General features: G+C 41.9%; 1 protein-coding gene across 6 annotated transcripts in view; it reads right to left on the reverse strand.

Moving 5' to 3' along the window:
• Window positions 1-6,987: 6,987 nt before the first annotated feature.
• Window positions 6,988-18,617, reverse strand: part of Lrrc3b (leucine rich repeat containing 3B) — an 87,910-nt gene continuing 76,280 nt past the window's right edge. For 3 of the 6 annotated variants that reach the window (XM_005076412.4, XM_013117942.3, XM_013117941.3), the window contains exon 2: window positions 6,988-8,218. In XM_005076412.4, the coding sequence (XP_005076469.1) occupies window positions 7,292-8,071 (780 nt within the window). In that variant the 5' untranslated portion in view covers window positions 8,072-8,218 and the 3' untranslated portion in view covers window positions 6,988-7,291. Of the gene's footprint in view, window positions 8,219-14,426; window positions 14,485-15,100; window positions 15,290-15,353; window positions 15,527-18,617 lie in introns of those variants that run through there. The other 3 variants (XM_021230860.2, XM_040747631.1, XM_040747632.1) reach the window with 3 other exon arrangements.

The following is an 18,617-nucleotide window of genomic DNA, read 5'->3' on the forward strand; positions in this document are numbered from 1 at the left end:
ATTACATTTTCTACCACTTTCCTTGATTGCCCCAGTGAAACCTTCCAAATGCTCCTTGGCTAGTGATCACGTACAGAGCTTCCTGGGTGTGCCTGTCTGTGTGAATGCGGCCTGTCTGTGAGGCAAAGGGGAACCTTCTTATTACAGACTCACAAGCTACTCCATGAGAGAATAGTGTCCATGTTTTTATGTCAGCAAAGTTCTGCCAAGCACAATGTTGCCCAACAAAACAAAACAAAAACAAAAAAGCCTGTATCACTGTGGCCTGTGGGTGAGCGTTCCTACCCTGACTGGTGGCAGTCTACCTGAATGGGCCAGCAGAAGATGGGAGGTTGATCCAGCCTCTGGAGATACCATCTCAGAAGATGTGGGTACAGCACAGGTAACTGGATGCTCCCAAAGTAATCTAAGTATAACTGATCGTCATGTGGGGTTTAAAGCGATGCTGTCTGGTAAACTATTCAGACAACTTAGTTTGGACTCCTCCAATATTTAGATACACCGAGTTAGTGATTTGTAAGCAGAATTTATTTGCAGGTACAGAAAATCCCAAGGAAGGCATGGGGAAGGGAGGGAATGAAGAAGTATGTGCCTCCCCAGACCTCTCCCCACAAAGGCCTGCAGAGATCTTTTCTATCAGGGAAACTAAACCCAGGCTAGGACCCATGATGCAGAGACTGAGAGAGATGGATTACATACACCAAGTTCTCAGCTATTATCAGGGGAACTCTTATTAGAGACTAAGTGTACCCTGGCATCCCTACTGTGGCTATCCTTGCCAGAGAAAACACTCAGGCAACTGCATGCAGGAGGTGTCACCACACATAGAAATGTCCTCAGCTAGGATTGGCCTGTCTGCTGCCAAGCAAAGAATTGAGTCTACCTTTGTTGACGTCCTAAGAGCAACCTGAAATGAAATCATTTTCATGGCCAAAACCTAAAAGTATTTTTTCTTAACTTTCACTAATTTTTATTATTGATTAAAATGTGATAATTAACAAAACTAATTATTAGTTTTATCAATTATATATTTATTCTTTCTTAAATTATTTAAATTATTTAATTAATAAGTGTTGTCATTTAATAATACTTAATCAATGTAATTAATTATTTATATTTAGATGCTCCTAAGTAGGTGACATAATATTAGCAGAACAAAGTTATTTGCACACAGCTGATCAGACTCCAACATTTCATCTTTCCTGCTGATCTTGGTGGAATGCTTTCTGGGTCTTATTTTACTCATCTGTAAAATGGGTCAAGGTCACTCCTTAAGTGTTATTGTACACACAGGGTTGAATTAATTATCACCAATATGCTTTTCATAAATTGTACTGAACTTAAATATGCCTAAAGTAAATTGCCCAGTGTAAGATAATGATGGTTGAACCAACAGTGGCTGTCGAGTTGGGTTGAGCTGGATTTCTTGCTTGTATCACAAGGATCATTGTTCTGCTGCCTGTGGTGTTTGCAGAGAACCCACAATACACTTGGTAGTAAATATTGTAGGAACTAAGGACAAGAGAAATAAAACTCTATACTAGGCAAAGTAAATGTCTTTTAGAAAATGTTTGAATCTGTTGTCTTTATTTGTGACTTAACTATGGATTCCTCTGTCTATATTTAAGCTTGAAGACACCAGTCTTGTTGATGATAAAGTGATGTAATGTCAGTCTGGTTTGTCTCCCTAGGACCTTCCTTCAGACAACACTATCCTGAGAGATCCTTTCTTTTGATTTTACATTCTCTCTAGCAATAGGAGCTGACTCCACAGAGTCTGGTAATTGGCAAGCTTGTTGTGGGATGAAAGGCTGTGAGAGATGGCCAGCATCTTTCCTGTTTTCCCACAGAGGAAATGCGGATGATACCAAGGAATCTGTGTGATGTAACCCATCCAACTCCCATGAGCCACTCTATTTCCAGCAATCAATGGCATTGGCTTAATCAACAGTTTAGTGATATCTGGCCAACAACCAGATTTCAGGTTGCCCTCTATTTTATAGACTCCAAGCATAGGCAAAATAGATACACATACAAGAAAGCATAAGGGTTTGGTCTGAAACCCAGAGAGAACAGAACAGTGAGTATTCTGTTCAAGGCAGCTTGTCAGGTAAGACTGTCTGCCATTCAGATGTCTGCATATGTACAAGAAAACAAACTGACTTTCTTCTTTTAATAGTAAGTTGCTGAACATTTGCCAGACTCGGAAGAAATATAGGTCACAAAGTTGATTAACTCACTGTTTACAGTGAACTTGGGGACAGCTTTAAAAATACTTTTACAAATTTCCCCAGAAATCCCAATCTTAAGTAACTCAGGTAGATTTACTGTTAGAGGTGATTTTTCTCCAGCATCTCACCAATTCTTTCCCTGGCTTTTGAAACTCAGCTGTATCATAGAAATATGAATAGAAAGGAAGAAAGGAAGGGAGAGAGGGAAAGGGGAGAGGAGAGAGAGGGGATAGATGATAGATAAATGGATAGATAGATGGATGAACGGACATACAGACAGACGGATAGAGAGACAGACAGATAAATGGATGGGTGGATAGAAGACAGATAGATAGATGGATGGATTAATAGATAAATGGATAGATAGATGGATGAACCGACATACAGACAGACGGATAGATGGATGGGGGGATAGATGATAGATAGATAGACAGATGGACAGAGAGACAGACAGATGATAAATGGATGGGTGGATAGATGATAGATAGATAGATCGATAGATAGATGATGGATGGGTAGATAGCTGGATAGACAGACAGACAGATGGATGGATAAAGTTAGCTAGCTAGCAAGCTAGATGATAGTTCCACTAATGCATGATAACGATGTTTCTCTGTACTGTCACCACTCAGGAAACCATGGGACTCTCTGTCCACTTTGTCGATTCAAAAGACTCAAAATAACCATTTTCTTGACCTGAACAAAAGTTTTCTTGGGCCCTGGCTTGGTCTTTGGGTGCATTCTGGATGTGGGTGGGCAAATGCGGTATGCAGAATGCAGGCAGGTCTTCCTTTCTTGCTCTCTGTTTCGTAACACGGATTTACACATGTGTGAGAATTGAGCTTGCCCCTGTATTAGTTTGCTTTCTACTGCCAAAACAATTGAGCAGAGGGAACTTGGGGAAGAAACTGTTTAATGGCTGCTACATCCCAGATCGCATTCCGTCACTGAGGTAAGTCAGGGCAGGAGTTCAAGCAGGAAGCTGGACGCAGGAACTGAAGAAAACAAGGAGGAATGCTGCTTGCTGGCTTGGTCCTCAGAGCTTGGCCAGCCTGATTTCTTATACAACCCAGGACCACCTACCTAGAGATTGCACTGCCCATCAATCATTCACCAAGACATTGCTCCAAAGGCTTACTCACAGGCCAATCTAATGGAGGCATGTTCCCAGTTCCCTCCTCTCAGATGACCCTAGTTTATGTTAAGTTGACAGAACCAAAACCAAAAATGACCAGCATACTTTTTGTTTCCATTTTCTGGGTGAGAACTAGCCAATTGAATGAATCAGTGACACCACTTTGGGAATCCAGGCAGACAAGAGGCCTGAAATGGAGAAGGGCATTGAGGAGGGGCAGCCTTGTCTTGTCAGCTTGGCTGCACTTGAATACTTGTGGCTTTGCTTAAGGAAATAAATGTGATATCTTTCTTTCTTTATGGGACATTGTACCAGCATCATTTTTTCCCATTTGGGAGGCCAGGTCATACACACTTTTAAACATGTTATTCTGGGCTACTTATGAAGGCAAGTAGATTCTGCTACCTGATCTTGAAGGAACATTTAAAATTGCAGAATCATGGGTAGTCTTTTGCTCACAGTAAAGTAGGAGCCCTCAAAGACAGTTGCTAGTACACAGTGACATTTTTCCCATGCGTGTTGTTATGATGTTCACGACTTATTTTTGATGATCGTGACAGAACTCATCAGGAAGGCAGTTAGTGTCCTACGGGAAAACGTTGAGTCAGATGCACATCCCCAAAGCTGCAAGCATTTCAGTGTCTGTACCTGTGAAGTGGGTAGATGAGACTATTCCAAAGACTCTCGACCCTAATGCTGTAGGAATGCATCAGCCTTCAGGAACTGAGCAGTGATAAGCAGAATTTTCCATTCCATCTCTCTGCCAGCAAACGGAGAGAACTGTGTGAAAGACTTGAGTCAATAAGGAAACCTCATGACACCCCAGACTGCCGTATGCTTGGTGCTATCAGAGCAAGAATTAATGTGGGGAATCAGAGACAGACAAGAAAAAGGGAAGCACTCACACTGTTCACCATACAGCAGTGATTACAATTTGTCCAAGTGTTATTGGAAGTTCAATCTTCCATTATGTAAGTTTTATCACTTTTAAATGTGTTCTAGTTGAGTTGGCATGTTTTATGGTTAGCTCTGCTTCAGAGATAAGCACATTGTCAAAGATTAGATTAAAATTCCCATGGGCATTTTTTTTAATCTGAAAGGTGGAGGTTGAGAGTAAACACAGCCAGAGAAAAGATACCGCCACTTAAAGTATTAGCATTTGAGCTGCTGTGTGCCAAGGACAATAGGATGGTGGTTAATTCCAAGTCTTCCCGTGGTTCACCATGAACAGAAACTCCCTCAGAGGGGTGGGAAATGAGGCATCAATCTACAATCAAGACTACGGACTCTGGTTTACCAGGTCCTCCACTCATCAGCTCGGTACATTGTTGGCCTTGTGGGTAGACATTCCCACATGCTGGCAATTAGATCATTTCCCTTCTGTTCTGGTCACAAATAGACATGTTAATCTGCTACATTAATTATATTTATTTGATTTTTATTATCTAATAAACTTCCATTCAGTTCATGGCGACCTCAATTAATGTTTGCCTGTTTGCAGCACCAAAGATGCTGTAACCTGGTAAACTACAGACCGAATCGGGGAGGGTGCCCTGTAACCTGTTGACTGTTTCTCAGCTCTACATAGAGAGCTGCCAACCAGGTGTGTGGGTGTTTAAATGTTTTCCAAAAGGTCAAGGCTATGACTCTTCCCACCAAATCCTGAGAGACCCTCCATCTACGTATGAGAACATTCACTGGATTAATGGATTAGCCAGGAGGAAAATAAGCTTTCATTACTAAGGACATAAAGACAATTTTAGAGGGAGTGACCTGAAATGGATTATCTAACACATTTGTGGATGATTTTCCAAAGTGAATGTGACTCATACATTCAAATAAACACACTTGTTTAATTTTCAAACGATTCCTAAAGCTAAACTTCTGTCCATTGAGGTTTTCGTATGTAGTACTTGCAGTGTATTATAGCACTGTCCTCCAGGGGGTGCTATACCTTCATCACAGCTCTGACTCTTCTGGCTAGTTCTTCCACCCAGTTTGAAGGCAGGCCATCAGACTTTAGTCTCCTGTGAGCAGGAGTTCTAGGCCCTAACACAAATTTCACATCTGAGAGTTATTTCTGAATTTTGGGGTAGACTTATGTATCTCAGGATGGTTAAAGTGTCTGTGAGCACACAATGGCCAATACTGTATCTTTCTGATTTCTTTAGCAATCCTTTCAGCAGACTATGGTTATGGTTAGACCTCCAGGGCTTTCTGAGAGTAGAACCATGAGTCTTGGCACCCTGAAGACAATCTCATGTGGGCTGGACAACGCCACGTGTATCACAAAGACACACTAACCCTCTTTCCTACACGGGCCTTATACAGAGCAATTTACTTCTGCTTTTTACATGGAATTGTCATGCAGGTGTTTGCAAACCCATGTCACTGAGGAACTGGTCACCTTATGTAGCAAGCCAAGACTATGACAGAATGGCAGGACGGGAGTAGTCCAGAGACTATGGGTATCACTGTATGTGTTCTGAGCAGGGCCATACAAATTTCGAAAACTCTCTAAACTTAGTGTTGGTGCATAAGCAATGCTTCTTACAAGGGTTAGAGTCCTGAATCTATTATATAACTAAATTATCTCATAGGGTCTTGCAAGCATTAATTAAGATGACTCAGAAAAGTATTTGGAGCAAAGTAAATGTTCCTTCCATAAGCGGTGTGTGATAGACTATGGCCATTCTCCAGTTTAAAGTCACTAGAGGGTTTGAACCCATGTCTCACTCTCCACATAGATTCCTTCACTGGGAATGGCTTTCCACCTTCGTTCCTATATGCCCTTAGCTTTGGTCCTTCATGCTTACTTGGTCACATTCATCCCCAAAATCAAGCCCACCATTCCCCACTCCAGGAGCCAAATGTGCCTCCAGTATTTCTGACCATAGTTAGGACAGGGCATCTCCTTTGTGTGGCAAACAGAGCAATAACAAAACTCATGAAACGTCATGTTAGTGCATTTTTACCACGTGAATTCTGTTTGCAAACCAATGTAGAAGGACTATCGATGAGCAGACTTCTATTCAGAAAATACCTGGCTCAAATTCAAGCTCTAATGCTCTCTACCAGGCAGGGGGCTGAACCTCTACTTTCTATGTACAGCCTGATGGTCACTTTCTCCTCTGTTGGTGAGAGGCTAGAGACATTAGTGGTAACACCATCCCCACCCAGTGCTCCCACAGAGTGGGTGCTCTCTTCCTTTCTTAGCATAGCTATTTCTGTATTCACCACACATTGCTGCCCACCATAAAGCAATCCCGAGGATAAGATAACATGCCATTGTTTTTGCTTTCCCATTGTGTCCAACACAGAGTAGAAGCAAGTATTTGTTTTTTATTGCTAAACCTACTCATTTTGAAAATCAGATGCTAGTCAGCGGCCATCCTCACATAGCCTGTCTGGGGGAAACACATTTGTAAAATCATCTTGGCTAGCTAAAGTCTGACAGACACTTAACCGGTCAATAATTCAGCTCTGCTTCTCCAGGGTACCCCAGGGCTTGTGATATACCTTTCAATATAACAGTCCTTTAGAGTAGCAGGATTGCCCTTTTCTCTTCAAAGCAAGTGGATCAACTGTATTGTTTCTTAACCAATAAGTCACACTCTTTTCCATGGTTCAAAGTTAAGCTTTTATTCAGTTTTAAATTAAAAAAATAAATTTCATTATTAAATAGTGAGATGGGTCTAACTAATGTTCAGAGAGCTTGTTACTTAGGAACCAGGGGCACAATTAATGGGGGGAGATCACCTAAACTAAAATCGTTAGTGTGGTAGTGTTTGTGAAAAGTTCAACAGTGCCATGATTCCAAAGAAACTAAAACACAAAGTTTGAAACGTGTACAATGGAAGGAGAAGTGAACCACTTACTCTACTACAACCAGAAGCTACTTTCCCAGTGCCAGTCAGCATGGTCACTATACCACAGTGCTAACATCATCGGGTTCATCTGCCTTCTTTTGCCTGCTTGGCAGGGATTTCAAGTATTCAAGGTGTCTCCGGGCATCCTCCTGATTCTGCCTCACATAATACACCACGTAAGAGATCACCATGGTGAACCAGCCGAACATGGTGACCAGCATGGCATAGTCAGTGGTCTTTTTAGGGAGGTTACAAAGGTCAGCATCATTGGCAGCGTTGAGGAACGGTCTCCCAGCATGTTCATCCAACACTGAAGTCTTGCAAATTACATTGTGTGCTGTCTCATGATTGGATGCCATGCTCCTCAGAACTTGCTGGAGAGTGCAGTCACAATGCCAGGGGTTGTTGGCGATTCTGGCCCTAGCCTTCAGATTGTTGAAGGCATTTTTGTGCACACTTTGAATCCTATTGTCAGACAGGTCAAGGGTCTGCAAGGTCTCTGCTACTCCTTTGAATGCATGCTCATCAATAAACTCAATGCCGTTCTTGGACAGGTTGAGAACTCTCAGTTGATGGAGGTCCTTAAAAATCTCATTGGGGATGGATGTGATCTGGTTGGAGTCCAGATACAGCAAAACTGTTTCAGGAGGGAGATCTCTGGGTATTTCCTTGAGGTTTGCATTGCTACAGGTAACATTTAAACCCCCAGAGGAAGAACAAAGGCAGCCTTTGGGACACATACTGGCAGAATGAAAGCACAGGATCATCAGAACAAAGCTTTGGAGGAGGAGACACATGGAGAGGGAACGGGATAGCCACAGGTCGACCAGATTCATTCTGGAATCTCAGCATAATCCCGAGTCCATCCCTCCTTTACTCCGAGTGCTGCAACAGTTCTGACCACACTCTGGACTTCTTCCTGGGTGCTTCAAAAGGATACAGCTAGCACACAGTCTTCATTATTTCTGTCCTCACTTGGAAACCTAAAGGAAAGGGAAGCAGATGCAATTAGCTCACTTGCAAGGAGAGGTACATGGCAATTAAAATGTGCCTCAGGTGTCTGGCCTTCCACAGGGGCAGGAAGGTGAGTTAGGCAGGCAGTTTCCGTCAAGGCCACTGGAGGTTTCCTGTGCAATGGGAATCTCCTGCTGAAGTCCCCAGTGCTGGGAAGAGACTCTCAACAGAGGTCAACATTTCCATATCCCATCACCTTGCTTTCAGCCAGGACAGAATTAGAACAAACTTAATCCCATCTCTTCTTGTCCACTCGTGGGCCTTTCTATGGCAATAAAATTTAATCACATCTTTCACCCTTCCTACAGTAACACAGGCATTATGCAATTCAACTCTGCACTGGGCAGCAACAAGAACCGATATCTACATTTCAAGGTTAATGATCATAGACAAAAATGTTTGTCATGGGCTTTGTGAAGATACTCAATGAAGAACATTGTCTCTAAAGAAACATCTGATTTAGTTAAGAAGTGGACGGATGCCTCTGAGCTTCACTATGGTGCTGGAGGCAAACTAATAGGAACCTCAGCAGGAACTGCTTTCTTCCTGAGCTCCGAGACTGCACGGTACCCAGGAGGATGCTCACAACTGCATCCCAAAGGATTTTCTGTCTGTTTCCTAAACAACATATCCTCTGCCCAGCTCAAACAAAGCATATTACTGTATGATGTTTTATATAAAAGATAATTAAGAACCCTGACTTCTAGACAACCCCAACAGGCTATTCTTTCATGGATGCTTACCCACACATACACACATATGTATACACCACATGTATTATTCATATACGTATTGTCTATACATACTGTTATATGTATATACTGTGTGTGCATAAACACACAGATACATATACACATGTTGGTGTTAGAAGCAGCCATGGAAATTCCCCATTAGTTGATTTTTCTCTTTCTTATATGTATTATATATATTATTTATAAATATGCACACATACACATAGACATTGTTAGTTTTGGGAAAATGTAGGAATTGCAAAATTGATTAGCATTAACAATATTGCAGAGTTTTCTCAACAGCAGAGAGAATGCAAGCTAACATTCAGAACTACCCTATGATAGTAGCTCATAGGAGGAGTGAATGGATTTTAGTGAGACATGTGTCTTCTCTAAGGTCAAATAACCTGTAGGTGTAAAGACAGGACTCCTGCCAGGGTATTGGCTCTGACTCATCCATCTCTCCTCTTTTTCAGATGCCCTCACAGCTTCCTTCACTCCCATCTGCTCCAGAGGTGCAAGCGGGCTCCACAGAGTACTGCTTTTAGGGATTTTCATTACTATTATATTGTAGGAAAAACCTCCCTCCTTTGGGTCTTGATCCACGTTGGAAACTCAGGGAGCTCAACTGATGGACCCATTAATGATAAAGGAACCCCAGTTGACTTCAGAAGCATCCTCCCAGGATTCAGGGAACAATAAGTACCTTCACTCTCAGCAGCGAGCAACAAACAGTTTTGTGCAAACTTATCTTTTATAGAGATCCCAGATGGATAAATTCATAGGGAAATGATTCCAAATGTTACCAAACTTGCAGAAAAGATGATTAATGTGCGCTGGAAACATAATGAACTAAGTTGTTAATCATGGAAAAAACTAGATTAACAACAACAACAGAGTGGTGTGGATGTGCTTTTGGAATTCCGCATTCCTGGAGTGCCAGAAAGTAAGAAAGAAGGAGCCCAGCACATTCCAGTGGGTTCCTGCTTTCCTTGAGTCCATTAAACACCAGGAAGCATCAAGGAAGAATCCGCAGATGCCCCAAACCCTCTCTAAATACCTTGTTTCATTTGTGGTCCGGTGTCCTTCCCTCCCATGTTCTCCTCTGAAGCTACACTGTGACGTTTGCGAACCTAATAATTATCATCTAGGTGGGAGAGAGACCCAGGGAACAGGAAAGGGAGGGAACATACAAACAAATCAGAGAGGGGTAGAAGTATTCACTGGGGATGCCGGGAGGACATGAGGGACAAGATGAAAGGTATTGTTGGAAATAGAGGAAGTCCACATCAATCAAGAGACTTCCAGCAACACGGTGTGCACGTCAGCCACAGATTAATTGAAAGGTGGCAATCTCTTTGGGGTCTTCACACTCCTGAGATCTTGAAGTGACTGGTTTCTGGGTAGACATGTTCCTTAGCTCAGGGTATGGATTTCTGGAGGGTATGGACTTGTGTCTGTCTCATGTGGAAATGACAGCAGATGGTCCATACGCTCTATGTGGCCAAGGTTTTGTCTTTGTTAACATTATTCTTTCTCTCTAAAGACTGTTCCTTTGTCTTTGATTCGATATCACAAAGGCACTTAATTATGAAGTTGATCTTCGGATTGTATGAGGTAATATATAGACAGTAAGAGCTCAATACTTCTCAGCTACAGTTACTACCACCCTTCTTGGATGCATGCCCACCATCTAATAGTGACTGACACGTTGTAAGATATAAATACTGTTAGTGGGTGAAGTGATGTGATATTGACAAGACTCTCTATGCTTTCATTACTCATAATGACAACTGTTACTATCTGTAACTTAAAAACCAACTCATTAAATATATTTGTTCCACATGCTAATGTAGTCAAGCTTGGATAAACTGTGAGAACAGGCCCTTGGGGAGATGGAAGGATGGATCTTTTTGTCATTAGACTCCTCTGGACTTGGTGATGGATTCTCTAGTCTTGCCATTTCAGCAGCCATGGCCACACATAAGAAATGGCTCTGACTCACACTGAGGTCTCAGCATAAGAGTGCGTGTAGCTCATCTTGAAATGGGACCCTTTGTTCCCAATTGGCATAGAATGCTTGTTAAGAAAACTAATACAGAACATCTCTTTCTTCCAAAGATGTTGGCTCCAAACAAGTGTTTCACTTTCTGTGATAAACGAAAAATGAAGAAAAATAAAGCCTTTTGAGATTAACCAGATGGCTCAGCTACTGTGACTTGGTTTATACCCCAATCTTGGATGTAGTGACAAGAGATACAGAATGTTTAGAGCTGCTATAGCCTGAATATTCACGGACTGTGATGATTCAGATGTTGAAATCTAATACCAATACAAGGGTAACAGAAACATGTCTATGGAAAAGCAGATCCCTCACGGGCAGCATTCATATCAGTGTAAACATTTCCAGAGAAATTCTTGTCTCTGCACTACATGAGGACACACAGAGAGTACCATCTTTGAAGTAAGAAATGAGTCTCCGCTACATACACAGACTTTTGAGACCTTGATTGATCTTGGATATCCTATTATCCAGAATCATGAAAAGTGAACCTCTGCTATATCACAAGAACAAGTAGATTGACATAGTGTCCAGGAGACACACCGCACAGTCAAAATAATCAATTAAGTTGGGTCATTTTTACAAGGGAGGAGGGAAAGGCTTTTGATGCTGAGTAACCAGTTCAAAGTGATTGGCAGCATGGCCTGACCTTAACTTACTGTACAAATGGACAATAACTGGTGGGCAGCTGAGGTTCCAAGAAAGAGATAGTATTCTCTCACCCATGAAGAACAATGCTAACAGAAGCATAGAAACATGGACCTCCCCGCAGTCTGTTTTGATTCAACTCAAAGAGCAAATAAGCTGTGGTGCTGGGAGAAGAGGGTTAGCAGATTTCCATGACAATGAGAAGGGCCTGGGTCACAGAGGGATGCCAGAGACAGTCACAGTAGTCACCAGCTGCCCCTCTGATACAGGGCTGGACTCACTGGTCACTGGCTGTCCCTCTGATAAAGAACTAGACTCGCTAATGAGAAAGACCAAGTTCAAAAGCACCTTTTCTAACTCAAAATGCCCCTTCACACCCAAATCACTGAAGTCCATTATCTCTATTCACTTATCCCCTTGCCCGCGACAACAGAAAACTGTGATATTTCCAAATGTGGTGTCTAGCTGCGACCTGTGCCAAAAAAAGGACCGTTTTATTCCAAGACTCATGCCTTGCTTAAATTTTCTAACTACATAAGCTTTTGAGTTACAAAATTAATGCTGGGGTTGGTGACAGCCATCAGATTCCTTTTCCAGAATGAAGAAAAGTAAGTCTACTTTACAGAGAGAGGACAGTTCCCTTGGCAGCAGACTGATTGTCCTTGCCCAGTTTTCTATTTTTTCCTTGTGATTAAGGGATAGTCAGGACTATTGAGAGGTGCTATCCCAAGCATTGTCAACCCTTCTGAGTAACAGCGTGAACCACTGCAGGAGAAACAGATGTACTAGCTTTATTCTCAACAATGCTGCTTCTGGCCAGTAGGGTTTAGTAAGAAGGCAAAAGTCACAGAACAGGAAAGCCTCTAAACACACAATCTAGAAGTCAAATCAATGGCAGAAATATCGCATAATTACATACATTTGCAATTTCTCTGTGTCAGAAAGTAAGACCATACACAAGTCAAGAGGAAGATGGAAAGACAAAGGTCTTGTGGTTGTCTATTTTTTAACTTACAGAAAAGTCTTCAAAAGAATAAGAAACTGATTCAAGAGAATGGGCAGAAATACATACATACACATGCATGCATACATACATACATATGACTTTATAATATATACACATGCATACATATACCATAAATGTAAACACACACATATATTACATTCCATGTAAACCATAGAATATCATTGTGAGTAAAACAAATTTAGTTGAGACATCTATAGGAAGAACATCTAATGTCAACAGATGTGAAAAGAACAAAACACTCTCAGCCCCTTTTGAGTTCAGAGCAGTGAACTCTTTTCTCGAGTAGTATCATCCTAAATTTATAGACAAGCTTTGCGGGTGCAATGATAGCCAAGGAGAACCCCAAAACTGGCTTGACAAAGGATGTTCTTACAGTAGAGTCCCAGGTATGTACAATGTTTTTAGAAGAGGTAAGCATGCAAATGAAAGCATACATTCACTCTGCTTACATAGGTTCAGGCAGTTTCCAGAAAGGAAAAGTTAGTAATGGCTAACTCTAAGCAGGACTAAGCCTGCCAGAAGAAAGACTGTGTATTGCCTACTTCCGTATATGGTTTGAAACTCGTAAGGAATAAAACATCAAAATGATAACAGTACAAAGGAACCATGGAGTAGCTAGAAAACTAACCCAATGTGGTTACTTAGCAAGGAATTGTTCTCCCCATGTAAGGGCTGGAGAGTGGCAGCCCAGCGAACAAAGGCAGATCACATTTCAGGATGAAAGATCAAAACATCAATGAATAAAATAAAAGTGTGAGCCACACCCTGAAACAATCAGCCTGGAGATCCTCAATAACGCCATTTGGGAGTGATTATTCCATGGAAGGCACGATTGCTCCCTGAGACCCCAACCTCTGCTTCTGTGGCATCCCAGCTGCCGCTTCTTATCCCTTTCTTTCCTAATAACTACTTACCTGTTACAGTTACTAGACCACATGGTCACAGAGAAGATTCAGTGTCCTACCGTTTTCACATCAGACATCTTAGTAAAAATTTACTGAAAATTAGTTTGGATGTGTTATTATTTCATCATACACAACTACCATTTGACATTTATTATGTGCCAGGCATTCATGTAGAGATACACCCATCTAATAAGGTGGTACCTTTAATTCTGACCAGGGTCTTAGTAAAATGAATGTAGAATTCCCAAGTGATGTGTTAAGTCACCATATGATGCTTGACTGACACATGTCATGGTAGTCTAACATCTTCTAACCTACTTGAAGGGTGAAAAGGGCACCCCATTCACCATCTTCTCCAAGGAGAGTTTATTACATGACCCTGGGTATTGGTGGAGAATCAGAGTCAAGCAATGTGCTGTTAGAAGATAGTCTTGGTAATATTTGGAGGCTGAGTGGGCCTGCTCCTTAATGTATGCTCCTTACTCTGTTTAGAGACGTTAAACTGGTTCTTATGGTCAGAAGATCACTAAAGACAAAGATGTCCTCCAAGGCAGAATAGGTACTATATAGTTTCCAGAGCAAAAATACTCCAGCAACAAGAAAATAAGGGAGAATCCTGAATCCTAATCAAGGAATGCCATGCTTAAGTTTAGATGTGTGAACATCTGGAATTTATATGGTTCCAGAATCATGAAACCATAGAGCAGCACTGTGTCATGGAAGAGTCTCAGGAAAGAGTCACCAGGTCAAGTGACCATGAATCTTCCCATCCATTTGTACGTTCAAGGGCAGCTGATACTTTACCTGACATGGAAGTGGAGTGGATAGAGAGGAGAATACAATTCCCCCTTTCTCTTTCAGTCTGAAACAAAAGATTGTAGGGAAAAGTTGAATATGAGATTCAATGTTATGCTTAATCTTCTAAAATAAATTTGTGCTTTGGTTTAAAGTTAGTTTGTTACTTAACAATGATGGTAAGGCTATCTACAACCTTATACTAATCATGAAACTATGGAGCTGACTGGTGCTCTCATTCGGAGGCTGAGGTCAATCAAAGGAATGGCGAGTAAGAAAATGCTGGAGGAGAAAGTGGAACCGCATTTTCTCAGGGATGCACAAAAACCCTCCTAACTTTCCATGAGCAGCTGTGGCCCTAGTGTGTTGAACAAGCGAAGGATTACATGGGTTCCAGCTTGTTTGTGGGACACCTATTCAGTGTCAGAAGCAGAATCCCGAGTCTAGCGTTTCAGCCTTGGTGGAATATGACATTGTGGGCATGCTGTGCTAATAGTTAACCATGGTCCTCTGTTTCCTGTTCATCTAATGCTACTTAAATGCCAGCCTAGATGGAGTTTGTCTCTACACAAACTTCTATGTGTTGTGAAAATGATGGCGGTAGAAGAGGAGGGAAGAAGGAGACTCTCAGGACAGAACCCTGACTACAGACTTGCCCCACGACAGAGCTTGGAATACATCACCTCTCAGCACAGATCTCAGATCCTCTGATCAGCTAAGGTCAGAATCCTGGATACCAGAAGTCATGAAGGAAAGAACTGGGAAACTACATTCTCAGACAGAATCTGGATCTTAGATGTCCTCCAGGACAGAAGATAGACCCCTAATGTCTGCCAGATAAAACCTGGAATCCCAGGTGTTCCCAGATGAGCAGTTGGTTGCATATGTCTTCAGGACAGAGCTTGGACCCTGGGATAGAACTCCAACCTCAGATACCTTCAGGGCAGTTTGTGGACTCTAGATGCTCCTAAGGCCCCCATCCACTGTTCGCTTGTTTTGAGCCTCTTTTCTTTCTTGTGTCCAATATTGAGAATCTGTGAATGAAAGTGCCTGGTTTTAATGTCAAACCAGCTCTCTGTGAATCCCTTGACTGGGTCCTGTGGAATTGAGACTACATACCCTCAACTTCTCTTGTGAGGCCCTCATATTTCATCCTGACATCACAATGGTGTGAGAACCATCTGCTCTTATTCCAGTTAGCTGTAGTACAGCTTTTCCTTGCCTAAAACCTACATCACAGAATATATCTTGGGCTGGCTGATTTTATGTCAATGCAAGCTAGAGTCATCAGAGAGGAAGGATCCTCAGTTGCAGAAATGTCTCCACAAGATCCAGCTGTAGAGCATTTTCTTAATTAGTGATTGATAGAGGAGGGCCAAGCCTATTGTTTTCCTGGTTCTATAAAAAAGCAGACTGAGCACGCCACCAAACATCACTCCTTCACGGCCTCTGCATCAGCTCCTGCCTCAAGGTTCCTGCCCTATTTGAGTTCCCATCCTGATTTCCTTCAGTGATGGGCCAAGATGTGGAAGTATAAGCCAAATAAACCCTTTCTTCTCCACTTTGCTTTGGGTCATGGTTTTATCACGTAAACTGAAACCCTAACTCAGGACACATCTTTAAGTGAAACCTTGACATAGTAGTCAAAAACCCAGCCTTCTGAACATCTTACCTCCTCTCTGCATGATTTATTGGGTACAGTGCCCATAAGGGTTAAGAAGTTCTTCTTGTCCATTAATTCACTGGAAAAACAAATAAAGAGTCCAAGACTCCTTTTGTTTCCAGCCAAGAATTTTTCCTACTGTGGGTTCAGAGCTCAAGGTAAAGATATTCCCATGTCTTGACTAATACCCATAATTATTATACAGTGTGCCATAAATTTATGAGATTAAATGGGAACCCATCCACCTTGGCTTCTCTCTACTTCTCTATTATTATTTCTCAGCATGTGCTTATATATCTACAGTAGTGAGCTTTGGAAACTTTTAAAATATAATCTCCATAAATTAAGCTCTCATTGTCTCAACAGAGTACAGGTTGCTTGAAGGTCACTTTTACAAAGACCTAACTGATGCTGGATTCAGATGTTGCTCTGTGTCGGTGGGTTACTATTACCTTTTTAATAACATCTTATCCTTTTTAACCCTGCCTCCTATCTATTTTATATTAAATTGATAATAGTCACTGGCTTGAGAGAGAAAGTATGGGATTGAGATCCCAAACCAATATCTATTATTGGATTCAACATCAGTTCCACTAGGAGCAGTGTCCAGGAATCTAGCAAGTCACATACTCTCATACTTCAAATACTTTACTACCAACCCAAGGGCAAACCAAAACATCCACCTCTGGGCTGTCAGAGTTTCCAGGAGATTGGTCAAAGTTCAGGAGGAAGATGTTTCCAGAAACTTTAGTCATTAAAGAGGATTCTTAGACTTCAGTAATTGTCACAAAAAAATAACACATAATTTTGTTGGAGAATTTCAGTTATTTTCTTATACATAAAGGAAATGGTTTGCACCTCAAGCATGCCAGACAAAACTCACCACCTGAATCCACTTGAGATGGGAGAGTTAAACTAACAGAACTGGAAGATTCCAGAGTGAGCTGTGACAGAAGGGAAATAGACATGGAACAAGACAAAAGGAAACCACAGCAACAACAACAGGAAGACTGGACATACAACTTCCAAATGAAAGCTACTTCACAAAGACATCATAAAAGATGGGCTTCCAACTTAAAAAAAAAAGTACTGACAAATAGGTGTTTCTTGAAGAGCTGGAGAAACCTGAGTGCAGAGTGACCTTTAGATGCTACTGTGCTAACTTAACATTTCCTAGGCATCATGACTATGCGAGTAGGACAGAGATGGTCCTTACTCTCAGGTTCCATGCAGAAGTACTGGGAATGAGTTCTCAGAACCACTGTTCAGCAAACCAAGCTGCATTTGCCTGAGAGTATGAACGGCACAGGGAGCAAAGGTTTATAATAGGTAATGGAATGCCAGGATACACAAAGGTCATTGTAACAATTTTTCAACCTCTCTTAAAGTTTTTTTTTTGTTTTCGGATGAAAATCTGGTGTAGGGGAGCTACTGAGGCATATAAAACAGAACCCCAAGGAAAGAAGAGGTCCTCTCAGTGCAGTGGGCGTGTCTCAGCAATCCCAGAGTTAGACACCAGTTCCTTTTAGCTTGTAAGTGAAAACCCAGTGAGGAGTAAGGAGGGGTTCTTTGTGACTGTGCTGTGTAATCCCAGGTCTCAGGCACATTTTTCTGTGAGTCTTACCAGGTATAGACATGGTTTTAATTGATGATTGCAGGTATTATGGGCTGGCCACTTTCTAGTCATGTCTCTCCATCTGGTTTTTCTTATCTGAACTTTGGGATAATAGTGATTCCCACGCCAGGATTGAAATGGCAGGAGTCAAACACAGAGCAGCTTCAGTCACGTGCTGAGCTGTCCATAAGTGATTGTCACTGGCTGTCAGACTTACAAATGTTCACATGGGAACCCCGAAGAACTGATCAGGAAAGCACACAGTAGCTACAGCCTGACCAAGTAGGCAGGAAGTAGATTTGAGTAGAGCAAGAAAAGGGAGGCTATACCTCATTGGCTGTGTTGCCCCTTGGTCACATAACCTTAAAGATGCAGTTAGATTCTTCCAGCCATACTAGAAATTACATATGAAGCCAGGCTACTTTCCCTGCAGCCACACATGGCCACCAGCTACCACCTTAGTAAGCTATAAGGGAATGAGTCACAGCGACATTTTGACCTTGGCACACATGCAGAAGAGTGAGACAAAAGGAAGGCGGTGCCTGGGGCTGGGCAGAAACTTGACAACGGCATCATAAGAAGGAAGTAAAAAATATTCTTAAAGTCCACAACACAGGACCCAAGGGGCTATGCCTATAAAGAAGATCAGAGTGGCCCACAGTGATAAATTAATCTGTAGCAGGAAAATGAAGTGGTACAGCAAATGCAGAATGCAATGAGTAAAGGAGGAGGGGATGCCTGCAAGGTAAGAGTATGTGGGCACCAACTGTGTGCAAGGCACTGTAGCAGATGCTTGACTTTCAAGATGGAAGCCAGAATCTCAGAGCTGCTCTTTCTCCGAGCTGTCTCATGTCTGACCTGAGACAATTTATGATGAGGCTTGGGACTTTTGAGCTGGTGGTATTTAGATGAGATATTGAAC

Source organism: Mesocricetus auratus, unplaced genomic scaffold, assembly GCF_017639785.1.
Source record: "Mesocricetus auratus isolate SY011 unplaced genomic scaffold, BCM_Maur_2.0 Super-Scaffold_100006, whole genome shotgun sequence".
Taxonomy (NCBI): domain Eukaryota; kingdom Metazoa; phylum Chordata; class Mammalia; order Rodentia; family Cricetidae; genus Mesocricetus; species Mesocricetus auratus.